Source organism: Trematomus bernacchii, unplaced genomic scaffold (genome assembly GCF_902827165.1).
Source record: "Trematomus bernacchii unplaced genomic scaffold, fTreBer1.1, whole genome shotgun sequence".
NCBI classification, from domain to species: domain Eukaryota; kingdom Metazoa; phylum Chordata; class Actinopteri; order Perciformes; family Nototheniidae; genus Trematomus; species Trematomus bernacchii.
Genome location: NW_022987571.1, coordinates 2,243,569 through 2,268,768, shown reverse-complemented (window position 1 = coordinate 2,268,768; position 25,200 = coordinate 2,243,569). Strand labels below are relative to the sequence as shown.

At 41.5% G+C, this 25,200-nt stretch overlaps 1 protein-coding gene across 3 annotated transcripts in view; it reads right to left on the bottom strand.

Annotated features, from left to right (window-relative positions):
- Positions 1-24,734, bottom strand: part of arhgef1a (Rho guanine nucleotide exchange factor (GEF) 1a) — a 49,983-nt gene extending 25,249 nt beyond the window's left edge. For 2 of the 3 annotated variants that reach the window (XR_004555538.1, XM_034126237.1), the window contains exons 1-15: positions 24,526-24,588; positions 14,961-15,123; positions 14,122-14,189; positions 13,492-13,555; positions 12,930-13,062; positions 10,906-11,015; positions 9,800-9,943; positions 9,441-9,691; positions 8,617-8,742; positions 7,916-8,039; positions 7,545-7,621; positions 6,892-7,063; positions 4,747-4,823; positions 4,434-4,606; positions 3,408-3,475 (exon numbers count right to left, since the gene is read on the bottom strand). Coding sequence is in view for 2 of the 3 variants with exons in the window: in XM_034126237.1 (XP_033982128.1) it covers positions 3,408-3,475; positions 4,434-4,606; positions 4,747-4,823; positions 6,892-7,063; positions 7,545-7,621; positions 7,916-8,039; positions 8,617-8,742; positions 9,441-9,691; positions 9,800-9,943; positions 10,906-11,015; positions 12,930-13,062; positions 13,492-13,555; positions 14,122-14,189; positions 14,961-15,123; positions 24,526-24,588 (1,813 nt within the window). In the remaining variant the exon portion in view is untranslated. Of the gene's footprint in view, positions 1-3,407; positions 3,476-4,433; positions 4,607-4,746; positions 4,824-6,891; positions 7,064-7,544; positions 7,622-7,915; positions 8,040-8,616; positions 8,743-9,440; positions 9,692-9,799; positions 9,944-10,905; positions 11,016-12,929; positions 13,063-13,491; positions 13,556-14,121; positions 14,190-14,960; positions 15,124-24,525 lie in introns of all 3 variants that reach the window. The other variant, XM_034126236.1, reaches the window with a different exon arrangement.
- Positions 24,735-25,200: the final 466 nt, after the last annotated feature.

Genomic DNA, 25,200 nt, shown 5'->3' with positions numbered 1-25,200 from the left:
AAAAAAGCACCAGGGGAGGCAGCCATAACCTCTGAAGGGGGCGCACGTGAGCCCACAGGTTCTTGTTGCTACTGTTATTCTACGCAGAGACGGTAGGCGCAAACAACAAACTAGACTTTTGAAACTACAGGAAGATAAGGAGGACTTTTACAATAAAGTTATAGAGATTGTTGTCCAGAAGGATAGCATGGACTTCATCTTCAAGTCAAGGTAAGACCGCATTTGTAATGAAAATGGGATCTTACTAAGAAAGAACAATCCAATATTTAGATTTTGGATATCCTTTTGTTGATCGGTCTGTTTAAAATGAATCGAAGCATCAGACTAAAAAAGCTTTTGAAAATAACCGAATATTTCGATTAAGGTCAAAATATAATATTTGTAAATCTGACTCAGTGAGTCAGTGCCTCACCAGCCATGAACCTCACCGCACGTCACTGATATATATATATATATTAGGGCTGTCAGTCGATTAAAATATTTAATCGCGATTAATCGCATGATTGTCCATAGTTAAAGGTGGGGTAGGTAAGTTTGAGAAACCAGCTCGAGATCGCTAGAATTTGAAAATACACAACCGGAGAAAATCTGCCACTTCCTTACAGAGCCCCTCCTCCAACACACACGAACGCGCACATGACCAATGAGGGCACGAGATAAGTTTGTGCACAGATGGAAGGCTGACAGGCAGGTAGGCCATCCAGTTATTTTAGCCGGGCCAGTATTACGGCTTCCACAGATGACATTTTTTTATGGATTTTTTGTCAAAGCACTTAAGATATTCATTGCTATCGGGATGTTAAGAGCATTCCATGGAATATAACAAAAAGTGTATCTCGAGCCGGTTTCTCAAACTTACCTACTGTTAGAAATTAAAATCAATGTTTTATGGCATAATTTAGTCTAAAACATACAGTCAGTTTAAAAGCAGTCTTATGAAGAACTCATTGATTCCAGTATTGTGTTCACACCTTAAAAGGTGTGAAAGGAGGGATTGTTAGAAATTAAAATCAATGTTGATGTGGCGTAATTTGAATGAAATACACTATTTCATTTAAATCTGTTTTATTCTGAAAACCGAAGATTCACATGTGACTTCCGGTTTTTCCGCTGGTGAATTTCGTCATTTCCGGTTAGCATTAGCTTGTGGCGAAATGCTACGTTTTCAAACCGTGAATTGAAGGTGAAATAACGTGATGTTGTACACTAAACACCCTGAGTTTAACACTCATTTATTGACGCTGGAATGAGGTTTATTAGGGAATGTTTAGATGACCACAGACAGAGTGATGTAATTTAGCAGCAGAAACCGACAGGATTTGCATTGGACACGCCCCCGTCGACGCCGGCCAATAGGAGAAGACTACAGGTCTTACCCGGGAGACCCAAGGAGGATCTCCCTCTCTCTCCTTGCCCGCAGCTGACCCGGACGGACGGGACCAAAACAGCTGGGAGGAGCAAACCACCAACGAGCACATTCCTTTTGTAAACCACCGCATCTTTTGTGTAATAAAATGCTGTTAACTTGTATAAGCTTGCCTTGACTCTTTTCAGTCTCTCCTGCTCTCGGGGTTCAAGAATAACTAACACTACCCTACCGCACATTTTTTATCTGTTCTAAATGTACCTTAGAGTGATATTTTTCAAGTTTTTAATACTCTTATCAACATATGAGTGGACAAATATGCTTTATATATTTGTTTATTATCATTTGAACAATGACAAATATTCTCATGAATATTAAACACAACAACCTCTGAACATTACAAATATTCGCCTCAATTCAACCTGGAACCTCTCTCATACAATAATACTGTGTGTGTGTGTGTGTGTGTGTGTGTGTGTGTGTGTGTGTGTGTGTGTGTGTGTGTGTGTGTGTGTGTGTGTGTGAATGTGGAGACACTGTGATGGATCGTTGGAGCTATGTGCAGCTCAAGGCATATATGCTGGAACGGGAGCTGCCTGGACGCTGCAATCATGTTGCGCGCACTATCCGTGCTGAATGTGCTGACTTTTCGTACAATGTCCCACTGTCTGGCTACCTGCATAAAGTCAAGTGCTCGGCGCAGTTGTCGGCGAAATGTCGCTCCTCTGTTTTCATTGAAACAGCTCCTTATATCCGTTAGCGCAGCTAGCTAGCACCAGATGCTAACAACAACAACAACAACACATAAGGTGTGCCTCGCTCGCTCCACACATACACACACCCTCCCGGTCCTCCCGATGGCCAGTCCGGGCCTGCCAGTGAGCGTGGAAGTGTGGTCTGCCACAAGCGGGCGGCAGGAGCGGGGCTGTCAGCATCAGCTTGTAGATGGTATTTTAAACTCGATGCGCTCTGAAACTACGGGGCGGCCGAGGACAAAAAATACACATGCGTTAATCGCGTTAAAATAATTAGTGGCGTTAATTTTTTTAACGCGTTAACTTGACAGCCCTAATATATATATATACATGTATAAAGGGTTACGTCCTTAGCTGGCTAATAAGCTATATAACAAGCTAAGCTAACAAGCACACAAACACCTGCTAACGGGGTTCATGTATAATATTATCATTTTAGACTTCTTGGAAGTTCTGTTAGTACATTCAAGCGCACAGCACGACATTTTAATTGTCTGGTATTTGTAACAACATTCCCTAAAAGGCACAATCACCACGAACACGGCTAAAGGGTCAAGTACAGTAACTACAACTAGCTAACGTTGTAGCCTAGCAGAGTGGACAAGTTGCTGTTAGCTGACAGTGAGGCACGTACCTGTCCATCAAAGTGACCACGCCCTAATTTATGCAAAAACTTTAAGACCTAATATAAATAAAAGGGTTGCGTTATAAAACAATTCACTCAACAATTAATAATAATTAAGGTGGAATCTAACTATATCCCGAATAATTTGTATTGCATCCAGGGATAGAAACATGTTTATTTCTGCTGGAAAGTTGGGCATTTTAACATGGGGGTCTATGGAAATTCATCCTTTCTGCAGTCATCGCCTATCGGCCAATAGATGAACTGCAGTTTGTGGCACTTCCTTATTGGCCTCCCGGCTCTGCCCCAGAGTTTGCCGCTTGGCTGTGACGTAATAACTGTTTTTCTTTTTCTTTTTCTTTTTGGAGGGAAGGTGGGGTCAGAGGGCCTAGGTATAAAAGTCACGGCTCGCCACTGCAGCTAACAGTGGTGTCTGCTGGTTGGCTAGGGGAAGGAAACTCCCTCCCTCTTAGAGAGAAAAGAGCTAATATGACACAACGTAAAACTTAATAAAGAGCTGAAAATATGTCTGATTTAATATAGATATTAGGCTTTAGGACAAAACAAGAATTCATGAAACAGATTGAAAAGTCGGACCTAAACATTGATGATGCATACAATAAATGCTGCTTTGAGTGTGTCAAAATGTCCGTCTCCTGACCTTTGAGTCTCCTCAGGTGGGCCTTCTGTTCCGTCTCTATGAGGGGGAAGTCCTCTCTCGATGGGCACCTGATCAACCAAAAGCACAGAGCTCACAATTATCATTCATGTGATTCATTTTTGTGTCTGTTTTTTTATACATAAATTGGACACATAAGAGGCAGAGATACAACAACCATATACAACCACAGTCATGCTGAAGGGTTAAGGTTCACAGAGTGGTGCAGTGATGATGTACTGATGTAGGCCGACTTGTAAGTTAGCATCAAAAGGGCTCCCTCAACGAAAAGCAATGGGATTTTTCCATTGGATTGGAATGTTGCAAAACATTGCTCTCAAGCAAACACACTTTCATGATACCTACACCTTTTGTTCACCAGGTTTATATCCATATTTAAATACTACTTTTATAGCGTAAATACAATCAAAAGAGGTAAAAAGCTAACGTTTAAAAAGGAACTATTACTATCCCGGTGACATGACTGCACAATTACCTAGTCTTATTTAGACACTTTTTACCGCTAACCGCCAACGATACATAGAAGTTTCAGACATTTCAGAAAAAAACATACTGACATATGTCATAGTCCAAATTTCAAATATCTTAAGCTTGTGTTATCACAAACCTTATTCCAGGAAATACACCTTTCTTAAAACCGTTGAATTCTAGGCGAGGGAACAGGAAGTGGTAAACTACTGACTCATTTCCAGATTTGGTTTTTAATTGATGACATATATGATACTATGACAGAACTCAACAAAAATAAATAGACGCATATACAGCTAAAAGAGTGCCACTAATTCAAAAACATGAAGTCCAGATGTTCAATTTGACTATTTGTAGGTGGTTTGTTCTTGTCTTATCAACAAAGCTACATGTAACATTGTAAATGCAATACATTGAGAAGTTAAGTAAATATTAGTTTAAGGGAAAATCTTTTAATATAATGAACAATAGTTCACATAAAAGTATTTTTTCAGCATAGAGAGAAACCTTGTACGTTCATGTGTCTGAGCATTAACCCACTTGCTGACGGTGCGCTGGATGTGGCGGATCCAGACGTTCTTATCTTCTTTGGAGGCAGCGTGGAACTCGTACATCTCAGGAGGAGAGGAGTCGCTGATGAGGAACATGCCTCGCTCCTGATTGGCTATATCCCTCACTATCAGGTTCTGAAGGGACAGCACTGAGGACTTGTCCTGGATCACACACAGGAGGAGGGTTAGCCACAGGAACAATAATAGAGTGACAGTATGGAGAGCTGTCCTTCCAGTCATCTGCACACAAAAATATACATTGGTAGATGCAATGTTGGTGTGTATGTGAGTACATTTCTTACCAGACATGGGAAGAAGTATCTTTGGTCTTTCTCCTGCAGAAACACCAGGACGTCTGTCATCAATAAGACCGTTGTATCTACACACACACACACACACACATACAGAATACAAGTTCACCAAAACAGGTTCAACTTGTTTCTCCACTATGTGAACACATGTAAACCTGAAGCCACAGATACCTAGATACCCTGAAAGAAATCTGAAATGCTTCTGCTGTCATAATATTGTGATTCCAAATCCCAGATGAATGTTGGACGAACCCCTACCTGTCATACCTCCGGTGCTTTAGTCCATCATTTCAATGTTTCACGACTGTGTCAATCAATGTATTCCTTTTGACATCATGCTTAGTAGTGCTTTTTAAAAAATGGCTAAAAGTATAGCAACGTATCAAGGTGCTGGGGGAATCACCTATACATTTTCAATAGATCAATCATAGATAGATCTTATGTTTTGGTCCTAATTTATAGTCAGCACACATTTGCAGGGAGAGAGGTGACAGATACATATTTCTCTGTCGTTGTGGTGCCAGTGGACAGACACACAGACACAGGCACGGACACATTATGCTGACAATGACAATGAGACAATGAGAATCTGGTTTGAGATGGAAGGAGGAATTGGTGAGCTAAATGTTTAGATGATCTGGTGACTTTGGCCCGGTTTGCTTTAATTGCACAATATTATTGCCTGTCTATAATAATACCCTGTTGCTAACTGCGTGCTAGTAACTGTGAGTTCATATTAAGTGAGCAAGTTAGCAGCTATTATTATTATACAGTTTGGATGAAAACTTGATTCTGGTCAATTTCAACATTTAGAACTATTTCTTCCTTTTCCAATAGCAGACTGTTTCTAAGGACGCTCTGATCAAGGGACCACACCCATTCATGTCAACCAGTCAAATAAGTCAATATACTGTCCGCTGTTATCTCCATCAGAAAACACTGGATTCATAAAAGCTAAACTGTCCCCAGTATAAAAGGAAAAGAATAACAACAACACAAGAGAAGGAAGAGGTTCAAGACACAGAGGGCCTTTCTCATTTCACTAATTTCCTCTCCTCGACTCCTATCCTCGTGTCTTAGTCCCGCCCACAGGAGATGCGAGCGGAGGACTGAGGAGGGGAACGAGGAGAGAGGAGTGGAAGCAGCAGGCGGTTAGAGAAATGAGAACTCCTCTCCTCTGAGCGGTCATTTTAAAGAGACGTCTATTAATGATGACAGGAGGCACAGCAGCACTCTGTCTGATGGACAGATGTGTTCATGACGACTTATATATTTACTTTGAATTCATTCACAGTGCGGTATAATGAGACAATAACAGGCTACAGATGCGGACATACACACACACACACACACACACACACACACACACACACACACACACACACACACACACACACACACACACACACACACACACACACACACACACACACACACACACACACACACACACACACACGCACCTACAGCTCCTAAAGCATAATCAGGCTACAGCCGTTGTGTATTTTATTATGTGAAGCACTAAATGGTTTTAGAAAAATATCGACTTTGTTTGTAGATATCTACTAAACTAAAGCAAATAAAGAGAGTAGGCCTGTTATACTGAGTGATATATATTTTACACACTGCTCTGCTTTCTGCACGGACCTCACAGCTGTTCTCACTGTAAACATCGCGTCGCGATGAAAGCAGTTAATAAAATAATATCCAGGGGATGCATGCAGAGCTGTGATTGGCTGAGATAAGTCCGGCCGTGCGTCACGACTCTTTGAAACATCTCTGTTGCCGGAAATGCATCCGCGGAGGAACCATCAGTGTATCCTCGATCATAGCTCCTCCAGAGAGCCTCCTCGACTCTCGATCCTCGGTCCTCGATGTGCATTTAGAGAAATGAGATGTCCTTCAACATGGCGCGCCGAAAACCATTTCCGGGTCACTACCGGAGGACCGAGGAGTCGAGATGGGGAAATTAGAGAAATAAGAAAGGCCCAGAGAGTTGAAGTACCGATAAATCAACAGAAGAAGACAGACAGGAAGTAAACAATAAAGGGAACAGCAGAAGAAGACAGACTGGAAGTTAACACTAAAGGGAACAGCAGAAGAAGACAGACCGGATAGTTTTACAGCTTGATGTACCTTTGAGCCGGGATCCTGGGGTTTTCCAGAACAGGGTTCCTTCATGGACCAGTCTCCTGCGGAACAGCTCTGAAGGCTTGAACAGTCCCCCATCCCTCACTCTGGTTTCAGAACGCGGGTCTAGCTTGGCCTGGATCTCTTGCAGACGCTGTGTTTGTTCCAGGTCCTCCATCTGCCAACCAGGACAAAAAGTTACTGTATCTTCCATTTGGAGTACAAAAGACAGTACTAATGAACATGAAAGAGCCTTGCTAATCTGATTCTATTTCAATTTAATTCAGTAGGGGACAACAACAAATTGGTGCTTAATTAATCATTCTAAACATAATCCAGACATGGGAAGACATGGGAATGACCAACAGTTTGCAGCTGAATTGCAGTTGACTCTTCAGTCAATTTCACCAACATCAAATCAATGCAACGCAAAACAACTAGCTAGCTTTTAACTTGGTTCACTTTTAAAAGCATTTTGCCTTATTTTTCTTCAAGGTTTCCACGACTGCCTTTTGTCTTATAATAATAAGATTATAACATAACATATGTCACACAAGAGAAGCTCAACAAATGCTAACAGCCCATGTATTATATTGCCTTTATATATGTTATATCTTATACTGTATATGGCCAATATGTTTCCAAAACAAATGTGGTACCTGTTGGTCTATTGCACTTAGAAGTTCTCTGACCATGAAGCTAGCCTGGGCTATAGAAGAGGCTTCCTCTTCATCATCTGGAAGAGAAATACAGGAAACAGGATTATTAGCTAAGAATAAGAACCTAAAGCAAAAAGCACAAAGAAAAAGTACAAGACATACTTTATTAACGGGCAAATTACTTTTTGTAGACGGAACATTTACCAAATGTATCAATTTTGCCAATCATTAAACAGATTTAGGTTTGGGAAGATTTCTCAGACTTTAACAATCACCAAACAAAACATAAGGGCAGTAAACTGTTAAAGCTGTGGGTATGGAGGTACACTTCACAGTGACTGATCATTATCTTCTTATATAGGATGCTTCACCGTTCACTGCAGTATTTTCCAGAATACGCTGAACAAGGACAGGATATTTGGAGATCCGCTGAATCACCAACAAGATGCACTCCTGAACACCATGGCGACGCAGCAAGGACCCACGACTCACCCGCTGCCCAGGGACAGAGAGAAACACAGAAAAAAGGATCCTGGTTGACATTTTATTTTTATTTTGCAACCACACTCAGCTCACCCTGAATGATCCCTGGTCTGCATCCATCCCATAGTAATACATCTATAACCACCTTCTGGCTCAATCCCCAGCCCAATGGCAGAGCGAGTGCATGCGCCCATTGTAACTAAATGGCATTGCTGCTCAGGAATAAAGGCATTTACACATTTGACTGCAGGAATCTATGTACCATAATATTAGATGAATTGATAGGTCAGCAGAATAAGGTCCAGTCAGAACACACGATAGGTTCAAATATTTTAAAGTCCATTGTTGGCGGGGCATTAGAAACAGATTTACTATTCAGAGTTTCAGCCAATCCACTGATAGAAGACGCATCATATCTATATATATATGTGGTGTATACTTATAGTTTCCTTTCATATGGAAATGAAGGGCTTCATCAGCAATTGTAGCTTGTGTCTTTACAAACCAGGGCCTTGGGAGGTTTACTTAGACCCCGACTCTGTGTTACCAACACATGGGGTACAGTTGCTGTGTCTCTAATGTGTCTCACCCGTATGAAGCTCTGGAACTTCTTGTCTCTGGCCAGCAGTTCCTTGTACAGTTTGACAGCCTTCATGTGGCGGCTGCAGAACTCAGCGTAGGTCTTCCTCATGTCGTCTGCACACTGACCTGAGAACTGCAGAAGAACACAGTGGTGCTTTGTCTGTGTGTATGAATGTGAGAAAACTGCTTAATGGAAGACACTGTTCTGACCTGCTATCTCTTATTCACATTTACCATTAGATACAAATCTAAAAGGTAATATAAATATTTTATTAAAAATATATAATCTATTTTAACAATTCATTGTAAAAAAACTGCAGTTTAACTAAAATAACAATACCAACTCAAGTTAGGCTTATAAATAACTTATAAAAGAGCTTAATTGAATACTAGATACTGATTGGTCAATTTGGATATCCAACAGTTTGCTCCTTTTTGATAGCAGACTATTGTTAAGGACGCTTGATCAAGGGACTGGTCTGGTAAATGTAACGTCAGCTGTGACCAAAACACATACTTGTTGAATATTTGTATATTTATGGAAAGAAGACATTTTTGGATTCATGATGGCTAAACTGAAATAATCTTGAGTAGCGCTGCTTCGCCGTAAGACGCACTTTTTTTCTTAATGCAGGTAATACGATCATAATAAATCAATGTCTTGTGTCAAATTATTTGCATCTATTCAGGGTCATTCAAAACGCTGTGTCCCTGACACCGGCACACCCTGTCAAAGTCACTAAGCCATAGAATTACACAGAAGTATTTTCTGTCATAACCAAATGAGTTCTAGTTCTGCGTGACTCTGCCAGTGTGCAGTGTTTCTGTCACCTGCTCTAGAAGAATGTCTCCCAGCTGGTGGATGGTGTAGTTGCGGTATGATCCAGGCTGCAGGCTGCAGTTGTGCCGCAGGAGAAGCTGAGCCAGGAAGTGGGAGTGTATCCTGATCAGCTGGTCCAGGCAGGGGAACATGGCATGAACGGTGCACAGGTCCATCTGGAGCTCATCCAGCATGCCCTGCCGGAAAACCCTTTCCATGATGTGCAGCGTTCTCATGTGGTGCAGCTCTGTCTGAATCAGCTCTGAGAAGAACACACACATACATATGTTTGAGTCTAAATGATCTGTGTTCAACGATACATTAAATGTCTGTACTATTGGGAAGAAAGATAAAGATGAATATACGTCACCATAGATGACATCCTGCCTCTTGATGATGTTCTTGCGGTGTGTTTGCAGGTAGCTGCTGTCCACGGCCATGCTCCAGGAGTCAGCCTTGAAGTCCTGTCCCTCAAGCTCCAGCTCTTCTAATACTGAACTATAGTAGTTGTCTCCTAAATAAGAGAAAACCTTCAGCATCAAACAATCAGAGGCTCACACATGCTGTTGGAGCTGCACAGTGATCTACCCAGGAGTGAAAAGACAACTTGATCCTTCACTTGTTTCGAAAATCTGTTTGGAAGGTCAGCAGATCACCCTGTGCAGTCAAACTTGTGTTAAGGTGAATATAGTTATATATGTTTTAGTCATTTCAGACATTCATCATGTACAATATAGAGTACATAATCAGCGATCATCATATCAATAAACAGAAATAACAGCACAAAACATGACATCTCAACTTTACTGTAGACCTATTTATGCGCATTTGCGCATAAGATGAGACACCCTCCGCAAGATGAGGCCCCACGCCGTCTGTGTGATCTGCGTGTAGGGAGGGGCGGCCCTGACATGCCGTGTACTAAGGGAAGTATCTGAATTGATACACAGCATTGGTGTTACTGAAAAGTCTCAAACACTCGTGCTTCTTCTGACACACTACACACCTTAACCAAGTTGTCATTCTCCATCTAACCTAAAAAACCATTACCATTTTCTGACATAATAGTCAATGCACTTCGCCTAAATTCACATCAGGTGGGTCACTGAACTCTCCTAACATTGCTTTGCACCTCCTATAGGGAATGTCAATAGGTCTGTAGATCTGGAGGTCCTGTATCCACCCGTTTGTTAACTCAACATGGGCCTCAAAAATGTATTATGTATATATTTTTAAATTGCCAACAGGTGTAGGCACAACACAAACTACAACACTATAGTACAGTAACACTCCTCTGTTTCTGCTTCAAAAACGGCTGATACGCCCCAGAACGAACTGCCGTTTCCATTCCCTGTTGCACTTCTGACTCTCCGGAAGGCTTTCTTGCCTGCTTTCTAAGAACCAGCTTACTCACTTGACCTATGGCACTGACATTACTTTTATCATTTTGGTGTGAAGATGTGCAGTTTCTCGTACCGTCATCGTTCAGGGACTCTATTGACATAGCTCTGTTCCTGAAGCTGAGGGAGTCTGTGGACTGGGACAGGATCCTGCGCAGCCCCAGGGTGGAGTCCTCACTCAGGGTCCTGCAAGACACACACACTTACTGAGACTTTAGTGAGGAAAGCCATTATTTATGATCAGTGTTTGAACCCAGACAGCCTATGTGACAGGAAGTAGCCTCTTAATATAAGAAAGTTCAGAAAGTCAAGAAGCAGAACATTTACAGTTTATGGCAAAAGCTATTAAAGAAAACATTTGCGCATTAGAGCAAGTGCAACGGTAAAAGATCAAATGAATAATGGCTGAGTTCCATTTAGCTGCTTTGGTATTATGCATGCTGACTTCCTGTTGCTCACCCTGGAACACTTGAACACATCAGATGCATCATCAGTGTTGTCAGTGACATTATTAAATGCATCATTTGAACATTTATTTCTTTGGATGCGTTAACAGGCTTACGGTTATTGATATTGGTTACATTCTATGTGTTTATTACCTTTCATAAGCATTTGGATGGGCTATGTAGCCCTTTTTCTTACACAAAAGGGAAATCCTTGAAGTCAAATGTTTGCCTACACCTCTCATTAGACAATAACCCAAATGTATAATAAAACGTACAGTATGAATTAGATGAATAATGACCACACATTTGAAGAAAGACAGCTTTTAGCATTTTAAAAGTCTGTCACCTGTCTAGTAGAACATTCAATTGTTTAAAAAAAAGTGCTACAGTCCTGGGGGCTGACATAGTAATATAACAAATGAAATGCCGACTACCTCTTATTTAGTGACCCCATGGTTCATTTGCCCATCACCTTGAAACCGAATCATGTGAACAGGGACATGAATGCGTGGAGGCGTGTAGCGCAGTGAACTAGTGCGTTGGTGTTCGGATCAGGGGAGCACAGGTTCAAACCCCACTGCAGTCAGCATGTCGTTGTGTCCCTGGGCAAGAGACTTCACCCCAAATTCCCCTTGTGGGGATTGCCCACAGTATTGAGTGTGTAAGTCGCTTTGGAAAAAATCGTCTAACAAGTAACATGTCATGTAATGTAATTGATATCCAGATATCTTCATGCAAACATTATAACATTATAACATAATCAGGTCCAAACTAGGGAAAGGCTCATAGCCGGGATACTTTGCACGTATGAGGGCAGGTGTGATATACTAACTATGATCTACTAAACCAAGGATCTACCTAGCAGATTTTGCAGGGTCACCACCCACAATCATCTACAGAGGGTAGAGCAGGGGTGTCAAACTCAAGGCCCGGGGGCCAAATCCGGCCTGTGACTTCATTTTCTGTGGCCCCACAAGAGCTTGCAAAGAATATTATATGTTTATTATACGGTTACATGATGATTTACAGAAGCACGTTGCCCATAAACCACATGTCCCACAATGCATCTCAAATTAGACTTTTTTTTCTCAGAATTTGACTTTTTTTCTTAGAATGTGCCCTTTTCTCAGAATTTGAAATGTTTTCTTCTAAATATGCCTTTTTTCTTAGAATGTGCCCTTTTCTCAGAATTTGACTTTTTTTTAACTGTTACTTCCTTTTTTTTTTTAAATGTCACTTATTTTTTTTATTTTGACTTTTTTTTCCAGAATTTGTATTTTCTTTTTAAATCATTTTGTGACATTCTCACTGAAGAGACTTGCAATTATTTGCCCCAGACTTCTGCTTTCAGACGTTAATTATGAAGTTATTACCCTATCTGATAATAATCCAATGCAGAGGCAATAATGTAATATAATACATTATTTTATATATATATTTATATATGTATTTTTATATAGTCTTAAAGTTACAACCGGCCCTTTGAGTGCAGCCCTAATGCTGATGTGGCCCGCGATTAAATTGAGTTTGACACCCCTGGGGTAGAGGTTAGACCCAAACCCATGGGTAGATCCCTACGCCTCAGTAAGGCCAGAGAGATGTGCCTTAGGGTTGCATTTGACATGTAGCATTGGCCAATGAAAGTGAGGCTCACCCTGCGATATTGTTGGTGGACACACTCTTGGACAGGGACAGGCCGGAGCGACCCCGGCGGGACCCCAGCAGGGTCTGCCTGAAGCTCTCTGAGGGGTAGATGGCTGAGGTGGGACGCTCGCGCATTCCTGGAGCTACGGAGGAAATGTTGCAGGTAGAGGAGGGAGAGCACCATGAGGGAGAGTGACGAGGGAAAGACATGGAGGAGGAGGAAGAGGAGCAAACAGGAGTAGGAGGGATTGAGTGGGTGGAGGAGAGGAGTAGGGATAACATCAATGATGCTTGGTGCACTTTCCCTGATGACGGATGTTTTTTCTGCCAAGATCATTTACCCTTTTTGGTTGTTGCAGACATTTACATTCCTCCTGAAGAATATTTAAAAACTTGAACATCATTAATGTAATCATGAATGGACTAGTGTTGCAGAATGCCAATAAATGATTGTTGGATATGTTGAGAGACGTTTAATAGGGAGAAAATGAACAACGTTTTGAGGAAGAAGAGAATAAAATGCAGGTGGTGGAAGGAGACTGAATACATCTGAGTGTGTGAAGAGCTCTCACCTTTTGTGCGCAGCGTGACAGTCTGCAAGGCTGAGCTGTTCCGCATTAGGGCTGTCTTCTGTTGCTGTGTTAGACAAAGAAATTGATCAGTATGAACATGTAAAATAGCATACTCAATTTTCAAAATGGTTACAGTTTAAGATATGCAATGATTCAATTGTTCACTGAAGTAAATATCCATATATTCAATTGTAACCTCAGTAGCATCTCGTTAAAACATCTCATCTATGGTTGAAAAAAGTCAGTACACCTATTTCACATTCAAACCTGAATGATGGACACAAAGGCTTGTTCAACCGGGAAATATAGTTTATGAAATAAGTTTGCTCCATGTCCACATAGCTTTTTAAGATGTATTCTCTGTTTCTGTCTAATATTGGTATAACTGCTTTATAGTCTTTCTTTTACATTCTGTAAAATGTTTTTGTGTTGTATATTTACTCATGGTCCCAAGAGTAACAGTGGACATGTGTCACAATCTAGAACTAGCATTTTTGATTGATGAACAAATATTTGATCGTGGTCTTCAAATGACTCGCTAAATATGAGCGTAAATAATAAACCTTTCAAACGTATATAAGATCTGTCAATTATGAGAGCTGAGGATCAGTGGTGTAGCCTTTGTCTTACCCTCTGTTTCATTTTGGCGCAGTTTGGCAAAGCGTCTCGACAGCGATTGTGGATAGTGACGTTGCATGCTAAGGAAGAACAGAGGTAACATAAAGAACAAAACACTATTTGAAAACCTTTTAGTTTTTAGTTACGTTTATTCCACTGAATTATTATTAAACAAAACATCTACACTTAAAGCAGTTTTTAGCCGATGATGGAAAGGAGCAGGGAGAAGAAAGTCTTATTTTACTTCCCTTACTCAAAATGTATGGTCTGTCAATCACAGCTGATTGCAACCAATACTTACAGTAACTTCAAACCAAAATCACAAGTCAACATAACAATCTTCCATCGGTAAAACAGGTTACCTGTCATCTTTATCATTTGAATGATTCTTTCTTTATACATTTTTGTAAACCTAAAGATGTTCATACAGCCCCCAAACTCATTTGTTAAAGATCTCAACAGTCTAATGCTAACTGCAGAGATATACATCTGATTTAAAGTAGTGTGTGCAAAAGTTAAATGTTATGCTTTATGCACAACCAATGAAGTGTGAACAGCCTTGACTCAGTGAACAGTGTGTGTGTGTGTGTGTGTGTGTGTGTGTGTGTGTGTGTGTGTGTGTGTGTGTGTGTGTGTGTGTGTGTGTGTGTGTGTGTGTGTGTGTGTGTGTGTGTGTGTGTGTGTGTGTGTGTGTGTGTGTGTGTGTGTGTGTGTGTGTGTGTGTGTTCTCGGGGATATGTTTTATGCACATTTCTCACGGGCAGGACTTGGTCTTGAATGCTCCCCTGTGCTTCTGCCTCTCTACCCACCTCTCAGTGTATATTTCTTGAAGTGCAGTAACTGTGACTTACTGGGGCAGCTGAGCGCCTCCTTGGCAGTTATGCTCTTGTTGCATGCTGAGCACAGCGTGTTCCCTGACACAGTCAGAGAGGTGAACAGGTGACCGTTGCTGTAGCGAGCCTCCCTCTCCCTCGCTGCTTTCTCTCGCTCCCTCATGCGTTCTCTCTCTTTATTCTGAAAGAAAGAAACAAGAAATGTGAAAAAATGACTTCCTGTATAAAGCAGAATGTATACACAGCATCTACGCGCTGACCTCTGTTAGCCTCGAAGGCATTGCATGTGTTCAAAGAGGCCCTCTTCTGCTTTTTGGGGTGTTCCCTCTCCTATAGAGTGTTTTAGTGTGTAGGTTTTAGTGCATGTAAATGGTCTGCAAAGGCTGAAATCCCTGTGTTCCCTCCAGAGGGAGTTTTCTCCCTCCCTGCCTACAACGCCTCCATTGGCGACACATTGTACATGATATTATAAGGGCGGGACATCTCTTAGCGGTTGACCAATCACAACAGAGCCTGCCAGCTAACCAATCAGCTTTTTGAACATTAAAGCATGGAGCCATGTCCCAGTAGAGACACTAAATGCTAATATGAACCCGAACATCAGCTGAATAGGGCCCCTTTAAAGACTCATAAGACTGAGTTAGGAGCAGGCACTTATGGACACAGCAGACACCTTTGAATCATCCTCACTCTCACTGAAGGCAAGTTGTAATTCTGCTCTTTGTAATCGTTGGCTGACCGTATCGGTTTAATTTAGTTTCATTAGGAACGGAAGAGACAGAACTCCTCTACAGCAAGGTCATAGTATGCCATGTTGGCATGATTTGAAGAAGCTTTTTCTCTTTGGCAGTGCATGCATACTGGTCCACATATTACATCTAATACAAACAAGTTATATTTACTTTTTCCTTTGCTTTAATACTTTGTCTCCTAATCCGGTGCCACGGTTCATTAATCTGCTTACTTAGTTTACTGAGATTTACTAAGAATGTTTATTTTAGCTTTCTTTTGGGTATCCTCCCCAGTGGCTCCCTCTTATAAAGCAAGGGGTTACACACAGTCATTTTCCTAGGTGTATTTGTATTGTCTATTTGCTATTTACTTTTTTTTCTTCTCAGAAAAGAACGCTCCAAAAAGCCAATGGGATTTCTCCATTGGCTTTCCAGAATACATGTTTATGATATCAGGATCAGCAGGATCATCTCCACATATTAACACCACTTTATGATTTCTGAAGCACAAATGCGTTCAGCAGGAGTAAGAGCCTCTTATGGCTGCCTATCACCACCGCTACACTAAAGGCGGACTTGTGTCGGCGTGATGATGATTTAGACACTTGTTAGCAACCGCCATTTTTATCCTCATATAGAAGCTGCAGACATTCACCGGCGGGAGATTTACTGACATATTTTATGCTGTAGAACAAAACGTGAACATTTCTTCAGCTTGTTTTAACCACAGACCTTATTTCAGGCTTCTAACCAGAAAAGATGTGTGAGACAAGGGAACAGGAAGGCGTAAACGCTAAATATTTTCCGGGTATAAAGGACTCATTCCTGCGCCCCTCTATCGAGACGGCAGATCTACCAGTTCAAGACAATCTTTCATTATATTGTAATCTACACTTCATAAGTGACCACAATTAGCCAAAGAAGCTAAAGCCAGGCTTATAGTGATCATGTGATGTGACGTTTGCGAACGATCCGATTATTTTGAAGGGCTCTTTGGTACGAACGAAGGGAACCGAGTCCTACTTGGTGAGAGCTGTTCCACTCGCCTTTAAAGGAACTTGCTTTCCTGAATGCAACTGTGCCATACAGTAGATGATGGCGTAGCGCATGCTGCTTGAGTAGTAGTTTGGCTGGCTGAGAGATTAAGCAAGTTATACATTTTTTCTGTGAGTAAAAGTAGATTTCTGGCAATACAGTCAATCATTATCCTGGTGATTATTTCGCAGATAAGCCTATTAACCCCGCCCCCTTAAAAAAAAAAACGGCTCTTTTGAACGGCGGGAGCCATAAGATCCGGCTCCCTTCAAAGAGCCGTAATTCCCATCACTACAGGCTTATCCTTAGCTTTATTAAATCCAGACATGGTTTCTGCAGTAGTCTTCAGTACTCTTTAGAACCTCCATGTGCTGCTTGTCTCAACCCCCAGGACAGTTGTGAGTCTCTGTGAGGATGGAGTGACCCAGATTGATTCCTAAGGGCAGCAATGCACCCTGGGTAATTTAAGTTTAGCTTTCCTGACCGATATATTAGTGACAAAGCCAAAGTACAGACACTGCAGGAGGAAATGAACACCCGAACACATTGTGTGTCCTATGAGATGGATGACATGAAAAGGTGAAGTGTTCAGAGGGGAAGTTACCCAGCATGCACTTTTCATCCTGTAGTACAGGCTGAATATCCTCAGATGGTATAACTGGTAGTTTATGATCATGAAGAGTTATGAACTCACTTATCTGATGTTGAAGTGAAATGAAAACCACCAGGTGAACCTTGTCCTCACACACCTGCGCAAACATTGTTTGTTGACTGTGCAAGCTTGAGCTAATTCATGTTCCCAGTGAGTAAGGTTCTGTTGTCACCAGAGATATAACAGAGCTTCTATACAACATGACACTGCAGTGGGGCTTCTCTCAAATGCCTCTTCAAGCCCTTTTTTCTCATAGACATCCATCTGTACGGTCTGTAACGAAATTGTTATGGGGTGATTAAGCATTGCAAAGTATGCATCAATTTTAAGAGAAAAATATATATTTTTGTGTGGTCCAAGCAAGATTATAATTGCAATATACATGATTGTCTTGTCTTCCTTGTAGTAGATAAAAAAAAGAGCCTGTCAGTGTTCCTGGAAAGTGATAATCTTGGGTTCGTCGTCCACCTTAGGTTCACAGGTTGTGTGGCTATTTGGCGTGTGCAATAAGCACTAAACAATGCAATAGTTGCCATCTTTGGAAACAATTGTATGCTGTGAAGCCTGATGCATCAACAAGTTCCTTTTTCATAGGAAAAACTCTCTGTGTTTATCCACAACCGCACAGTGTTTAGCATGGTGACAAACTTTCATTTTCCAATATCTCATTTAAAACATGTTCTGATTAATCTGCAGAGATATCAAGGTTCAAGGTTCTTTATTAGTCATACAACCATAGCTGCAGAGTAGTTATGTCGATGAAATTCTTAAGTCACAGGCTTGGATGACCTAATACAAATGCTTTGGATGGTGACTTAGTTTTGTAATGCGTTCATCTCAATGTGGCTTGTGTTCACACTCAATGTGTACATAAACCAATAAAGAAAGAAACTTTAGGATCATTTTTTTATGTCGATTTTCTTTACAGAACTGAATGAAATGGTGAGACATACAGAACATATGACAGGTAGGCTTTGGCTAAGCTGAGCTAAGCTAAGGACAATAAGACTAAGGGAGGCTGTGGCTCAGTGAGTTAGTGCATTGATCATCTGATCATCGGATCAGGAGAGCACTGGTTCAATCCCCACTGCAGTCAGTATGTCGTTGTGTCCCTGAGACTCTTCACCCCAAATTGCTCCTGTGGGGATTGCTCACAGTATTGAATGTCTGTAAGTCGCTTTGGATAAAATCGTCTAACAAGTGACATGTAATGTAATGTAAAAGACTCCAAACCAAATGAATAAAGACATCAGACTTGGGCAAATTCTTCCTCCCAGTCAAGGGACGCTGTAGGTGTATCATGGGATATATGGTGGGATCATAATATCCACAAGAACTTGAAATCTGACCTCAAGATACAAGATAAGTTAGCTAACTTAAAGTAGTCTGCTAGGAAGCAGATAGGGAGCCATCATGATTCCATTAGAACATTCTGTCCCCTTATCATAAAGTACCCAACAGATTCAAAAAGTGCATCGGCAAAGAAAGTCTATAAACTGTCCTCTCAATCAATTAAAAAAATGTATTTGCGTTAATCACAATAATAATCTGCGATTAATCACAAGTTTAATATACTATTATTGACTTGTATTTTGGGGGCTGATAAAACAAATACATGGTGTTGTAATAAAGAAATTCATAACAAATTGGAAGAGAAATCAGAGGTTTGTTTCCTTTATTATAACATTTCATGCTTCGTTTGAAAATGTTTGAACTTTGGAATTAAATCCAACTTTTTACTGTCTCTCAGTTTAAGAATCAACAATGATGACATGTCATGGAGAGCAGCAGTGATGACCCTCTGAATGATGTGTGCCACACAGGGCACACTGTGTTATCTTAGCTGCTATCACACTGCGAGAGCTATCTGTTCGTGGTGACCCTGGCCACTACCTCCCACTTCTGTGCAACTTCAGGAAACTGAGAAAGGTTTAGCCAAAGACTTTCCCTCTGTCTTCACCACTCCTAAAGCAAACAGGTGCAGTTGTGCCGTCACAGCAAGGTAGTGATGGTTCCTACTGATGTCCAGTCTGTGGAACACAAGTCTGGTGCCGATTTCTCCACTTTCTCCGCTTTTTGTTAAAATGTTAAACATTCGTGCTTAAATTACGGGGGCGACTTTGGGTCAAAATTGGCGATGTGATTAAGGTTTCCAGATTAATCGCAAGCGTTAACACATTAACATTGACAGCCCTATCAAAACTGAAAAAACTAAGAGCAATCCCCAGAGAGGCTCTGACTGCAAATATATGCCGTACAAGAGAGGGGCCGGTTATAAAACCACCCCCACAAGCAGGTCCAGACTCAGACCAACAGACCCCAGCCTGAACCACAGCCCTCCACCTCCACTGAGACAAGGCCACAACAAAAAGCTTCATTACGACCCACCCCCTCCACCACAAGACATCTGGAGACAATATAACTCCCAGTGATGCTGACATTGTTACACTTAGACCTGAATGGGAAATCTGTAAATGAGAACCAGCTGTTCCATTCAAAAAGTCAGTAAATGTCGGTGTCCCAAGACTGACAATGCTCTCCAGCCAGAGTCCACCCTAGGCCAGCGTAGCCACCACTATATCATACACACTGGTACTCAGGAGACAACCTGCCAGTCAACACCGCCCTCCATCCCCTCCACTGCAAGGCAGCCATCCCAGGATCAGAGCACCAGAGACAGAGAACCCTCACACCACCTCCTACTGGTCCAGTCCTACAGCCCCAGGAAGTTCAGAACCAGCAGACAATGAACTGAGAGAAAAGCATGCAGACTAATTCCAATTTTAATTTTGCTTAAATTACTGCAATCAATAATAGAACCCATTCTGCTTTATGGAAGCAAAGTGTGGACCCGCAAACAAAACTAAACGTTTACAAATAATAAAATCAGCTAATTGAAAATGCTCACTCATTACTTTTGTAAAATCATCCTAGACAAAAACAGACAACACCTGCAGAGCTGAATCCGACCAATATCCATTCTAATAAAAAATTCAAAGATAATCAATAAAATATTGGATACATCTAAAACAAAGCGACCCCCACTCTTTCCATCACAAGGCCCCGCAGTATCAAGAGATGAACAGAGACAAAAGTCCCCCACCTGATCCTTTTTACCCTAAGACACTTTGTCCACAAACCAGCTCAAACTGTTTTCTGAGACCTGAACCATCAAAGTAAACACGCAATGTTATTTGGCCCTATCTGAACTATCTACCATGTATGATGTTTAACACAGAAACATGTTAGCCATAGAAAAAGGCTGATATGAAAAAACATGGCTGCCAAAAGAGAAGTGACTGTGCCAACAATGTGGAGGAACTGCTGTAGAGAAGAGCAGCACTTCCTCACACAATGCCCAACATGTTCTCTAAAAGAAATCCACAATTTAGTCAGAACATGAAAAACTAAAAATAGTGCTGGGGGAGAAGAAGGAAGGAAAGCTGCATTCAGGTGTTGCAGTTTGTCTGTACAACATGAGGGAATCAAACCGGCATGCTCAATCTACACCAGGCCCAGTGGCGGCTGGTGCACTTTTCTCCAGGGGGGGCTCTACCAAAATGTAAGCAAACTTATACACAAACTCAAAACATATGTCATATTACAACTCAGGGCTAGCTCAAAGGCACACAGCACTTGATACAGTCTATTATTTGAGTGTTTTTGTCAACCTCCTTATTATGCTTACTGATCCCTATCCTGTAGCCCTCACTGGACAGCTGTGTTTACTTTCCTAAACATGGCTAGTCGCATAGCATCATCCATGTGGACTCTAGTCTGTTCATGCTTTTGAGTTTTTGTCTGATATGTGCTTTAAGTCACTCACATCTGTCTGGATCCATGCTGGGTCTGGTCCATAGACTGGTCTGATCCTGACGTTTGAAAAGGGAGGCAGGGGAAGCTAAATATAGCACTGGTGTTGCTACAGTTAGCCTTCTTGTTAAACCAGCTCCTTGAAAAAGAGCATGTATACTGCCTTCCTCTGTCCTTAACTCCTGCCTATGTCAGGCTGATTAGGTCCGAGCTCTTTTACTCTCAGCTTTCCCTCCAGTCTCCTCCTCTCAAAGGGTGTTTCTTTAAGTGATTAAACATCATTTTCCTTCTCCATATTCGCTATCTAGTTTTGTTTACACTCCGTCTCCGTCTAACTCTCTCTCATTCAAACGTCAATCACTCACTCTGGCGCTCCTGCTGCCCCCTAGTTGTTGGCGGTGTCAACAGCTGCTTTGGGCGCAGCTTGGGTGCGCCCCGAGCTGCTCCTATCTGTTGCATTGAAGAGGTGCGGACTGCGCATGCACCACTTATAACGAGAGTCAATAGAGTCGTGCAGTGACGAGTCCTAAAACCCGGAAGTGAGTTAGCATTTTACCACTTTACCGGTTCCCTCGTCTCAGAGCCAATGGGATTTCTCCATAGGATTTTGGAAAATATCTGGAAATAAGGTCTGTGGTTGAGACACATTGAAGAGACGGATCACGTTTTGTTCTAGGACATTAAATCCATCAGCAGTTACCCCGCTGGTGAATTTTCAAGAGTTTACGTGTCTGAAAAACGATGGTTGTTAACAAGTGGCTGAATAGGACTACAGAAGTCGTGGAGGACGTTGTACGTCATTACGCCGAACACGTAAACACTCCCGCTAAGTTTGTTTGCCCTGTTCTGCTTGAAAGCAAGTACCTGTCTCCTGCAAACTGTTCAAACAAACGCTTCAACTTGTACCATTTTGAATCTGTATGTTTGAATATGGATCTTAAGTTGGCGTGACGTTGAAGTCGTGCTGCTGTACTCGGCTGTAGTTCCTTTAGCATAACGTTAGCATTTTGCTTCTGGCGATTAGATTTATGATTAGAAAATTATAAAGGTAGGGTAGACATGTGGATATTATCCGGCTGAACAAAACATGCATTTATCCTATGGAGAAATCTCATTGCTTTTTTGTCGAGGGAACTTATGCGCAGCTTACTTCCGGGTAAATACGTCATCACTGCACCACTCTATGGGTAAAGATTTCTGCGCCCCAAGCAGGAAACATATCTTATCAGTAACTTCAGACATCGTAAAACAATTTTTTTCGATATTTTATCGTAGATTATACATTTATCTGACACCAACTATATAATATGTGCCTTGTTCATTAAAAAAAAAATGTTTAAAAAAAAATGTTTTAATGACAATCTAGAATGTGGGAAGAGGTGGGGCGGCGCCCCCAGCGCCCCTATGGGCCATCCGCCACTGACCAGGCCTCTCTCTTCCTTTATTTGTATGTATTTTGGGTATATACTATCAACAATATCACTTTATCCTCCAAGATGATCAATAACTCCCCATGTGATTCCTTTGGTTCTTCTCCCTTTTTTTTAAGGAAATCATGTTAGTTAGGTTCTGTTCAAAATGTTAAAGGGTATATTAGAAAAGCATATGTAAGATGTCGTGGCAGACCTTCATTGGCTTCCTGTCAGTTACAGGATCCAGTTCAAGTACTTACTTGTTGTTTTTAAATCATTGCATGGACTGGCACCACATTACCTGTCTGAGTTGTTGCACCCCCATGCTCCAGCTAGAGCATTGTGCTCAGCTCAGCAGAATATGGTGGTGGTTCCTCGGTGTTGCAGCTCCCAGACTGTGGAACAGCCTCCCAGTACATATCCGGACTGCTGAGTCTATTGAACTTGTACAGTGCCTGTACAGCACTTTGGTCAACTGAAGGTTGTTTTAAATGTGCTAAATAAATAAATAAAGATTGATTGAGATTGATGTCGTAATTGTCATTTTTCATACAAAAAGCAATGGGATTTTTCCATGTGGCAAACAGATGTTTATGATACTTATAATAATTGAAGCATAACTGCAATAGCCAGAAGTAAAACTAAAAAGCTAATATTAGGCTATAAATAAAGTTTGGCGGTCGCATGACTTTACTTACTTACTTACTTTACATGACTTTTAGCCGCCTAAGCTAAAGGCGGCTAATGTTTGGCATGATGACATTTCGTTTCTGTAGTCATGTTGTTAGCAACTGTCTTTTTTAGGGTTAGGGTTATTCCCCAGTGGAGTATTTACTGATCTATTTAATGTCGTAGAAGAAAATGTGAAAATCTCATTAGCATGTTTTAGACCTCATTTCAGGCATCCAACCAAGTTCTCAAAAAGATATTGACTTTGAAACAAGGGAACCCAGAAGTGCTGAAATGCCAACTAATTTCCCAGTTTATGACTCATTCCTGCGCCAATCTATGGCCGAATCCAGAGTTATTTTACCTCCTCCATTCATTTGACTGATCCGAGATGTCGGCCCTGACATAGTAGTCGCTGGGAGCCAGAGGATGGGGAAGATTCCTGGAAGATCTGGGTATTTCCGTTCTCGAGAGTCAGGTCATTTTGGCTTCATGCGCCACTGATCAACTTTCATAGGAATGAATGGGGCCCTGCCTCCAATGCTTTGTCCAGTTCCTTTCATACATCCATGGTAGCTCACAAGAACTGCAAATTGTGTGACATTAGTGAATCTGGCTGATCCCATGACAAAGCGTTTTTACCTGACCCTCTCGTGTGCGCACCTTTCTAATGAGAACGCCTGTGAGACTGGTGCCTTAGTACATTTAGTCCTGGATATTTATTTATATATTTATTTACACAGATTATTCAGGCCTACAACATTCTCAAATAAAGCAGTTATATCACACACACACCCACTGCCATTTCTATGGCAACAGTTGCTATAGTCAAATATCAAGTGAGCAAGCACACTGTGTTCAAGCAAACATACATACAGACCACCACCTACATTCACAAATACAAAGAGGCTTATCCTGCAGATCTGGATGAGAATGGCACCCCCCCTATAACAGGGCCCATGGCCTGAGAGGCCCGTGCTCCTGAAGCACAGAGCAGGCCCCGTGTCAAATTAGGAAATGTTTTATGGGTTAGAGTGCAAAAACAGGCAATGACACATGATGAAGAAAGAGGAGGGAAGTGACAAACACAGAGACAGGAAATGACTACTAAAATATACATGATATCATTTAGTGGAAATCTTCACTTAACTTGTGTTTTCCCTGTCGTAAACATACATTGTGTGGTTGGCAGGACCAGAAGTCAGTTAGATGCCAGCGCGTGATAGTCTTTTTTGTTGTCACACCTAATGATGAACATAATGCCAACTCACCCGCAGGTTGATCTCCTTCACTCTCTCTTGTCGCAGCTTCGACAGGTTGGTAACTCTGGACATTGTGACAGTCAGACAATCAAATATCCAATATTAACGTGTGTATGCTTCTCTATTTAATCCTCTAGATCCCTTCCAAAGAGAAAATCAAAAAAGTATTCTTCCCTCACTGGCCAACTGCAATGTGCTTCTGCTTCTAGTGAAGTGGCTGTTCCTGTGAGAAATCTGACTTCTGAATCATCACCGCCCCCTCACACACACACACACACACACACACACACACACACACACACACACACACACACACACAGACACACGCAGACACACGCGCATGCACACACAGTGTTCAGCTGTTAATGCCTGGTATAGACTATCCTTTGCTACTGCCCAATATGACCCTTTACAAAATGCTAACATTAAAGCGGTTTACACTGAGGAAAGAACTAAAGTGTTATTATTTATGTTGATTAAGGCTTTTTTGGCCTATCTGTTTATCACAAAGAATATCTCAAAGCATAAATATTACATTTATGTTTTAGAGGATGATGTGTTTGTGTGCTATACGTTATCAGCTCCTCTACTTGGAGAGCAGCTTATTTGGGCCCTAACATATAAAGTGGAATCTTTACTGTTGTGATATTATTAATATGAGTAGTATTGATTACAGTTTTTAAA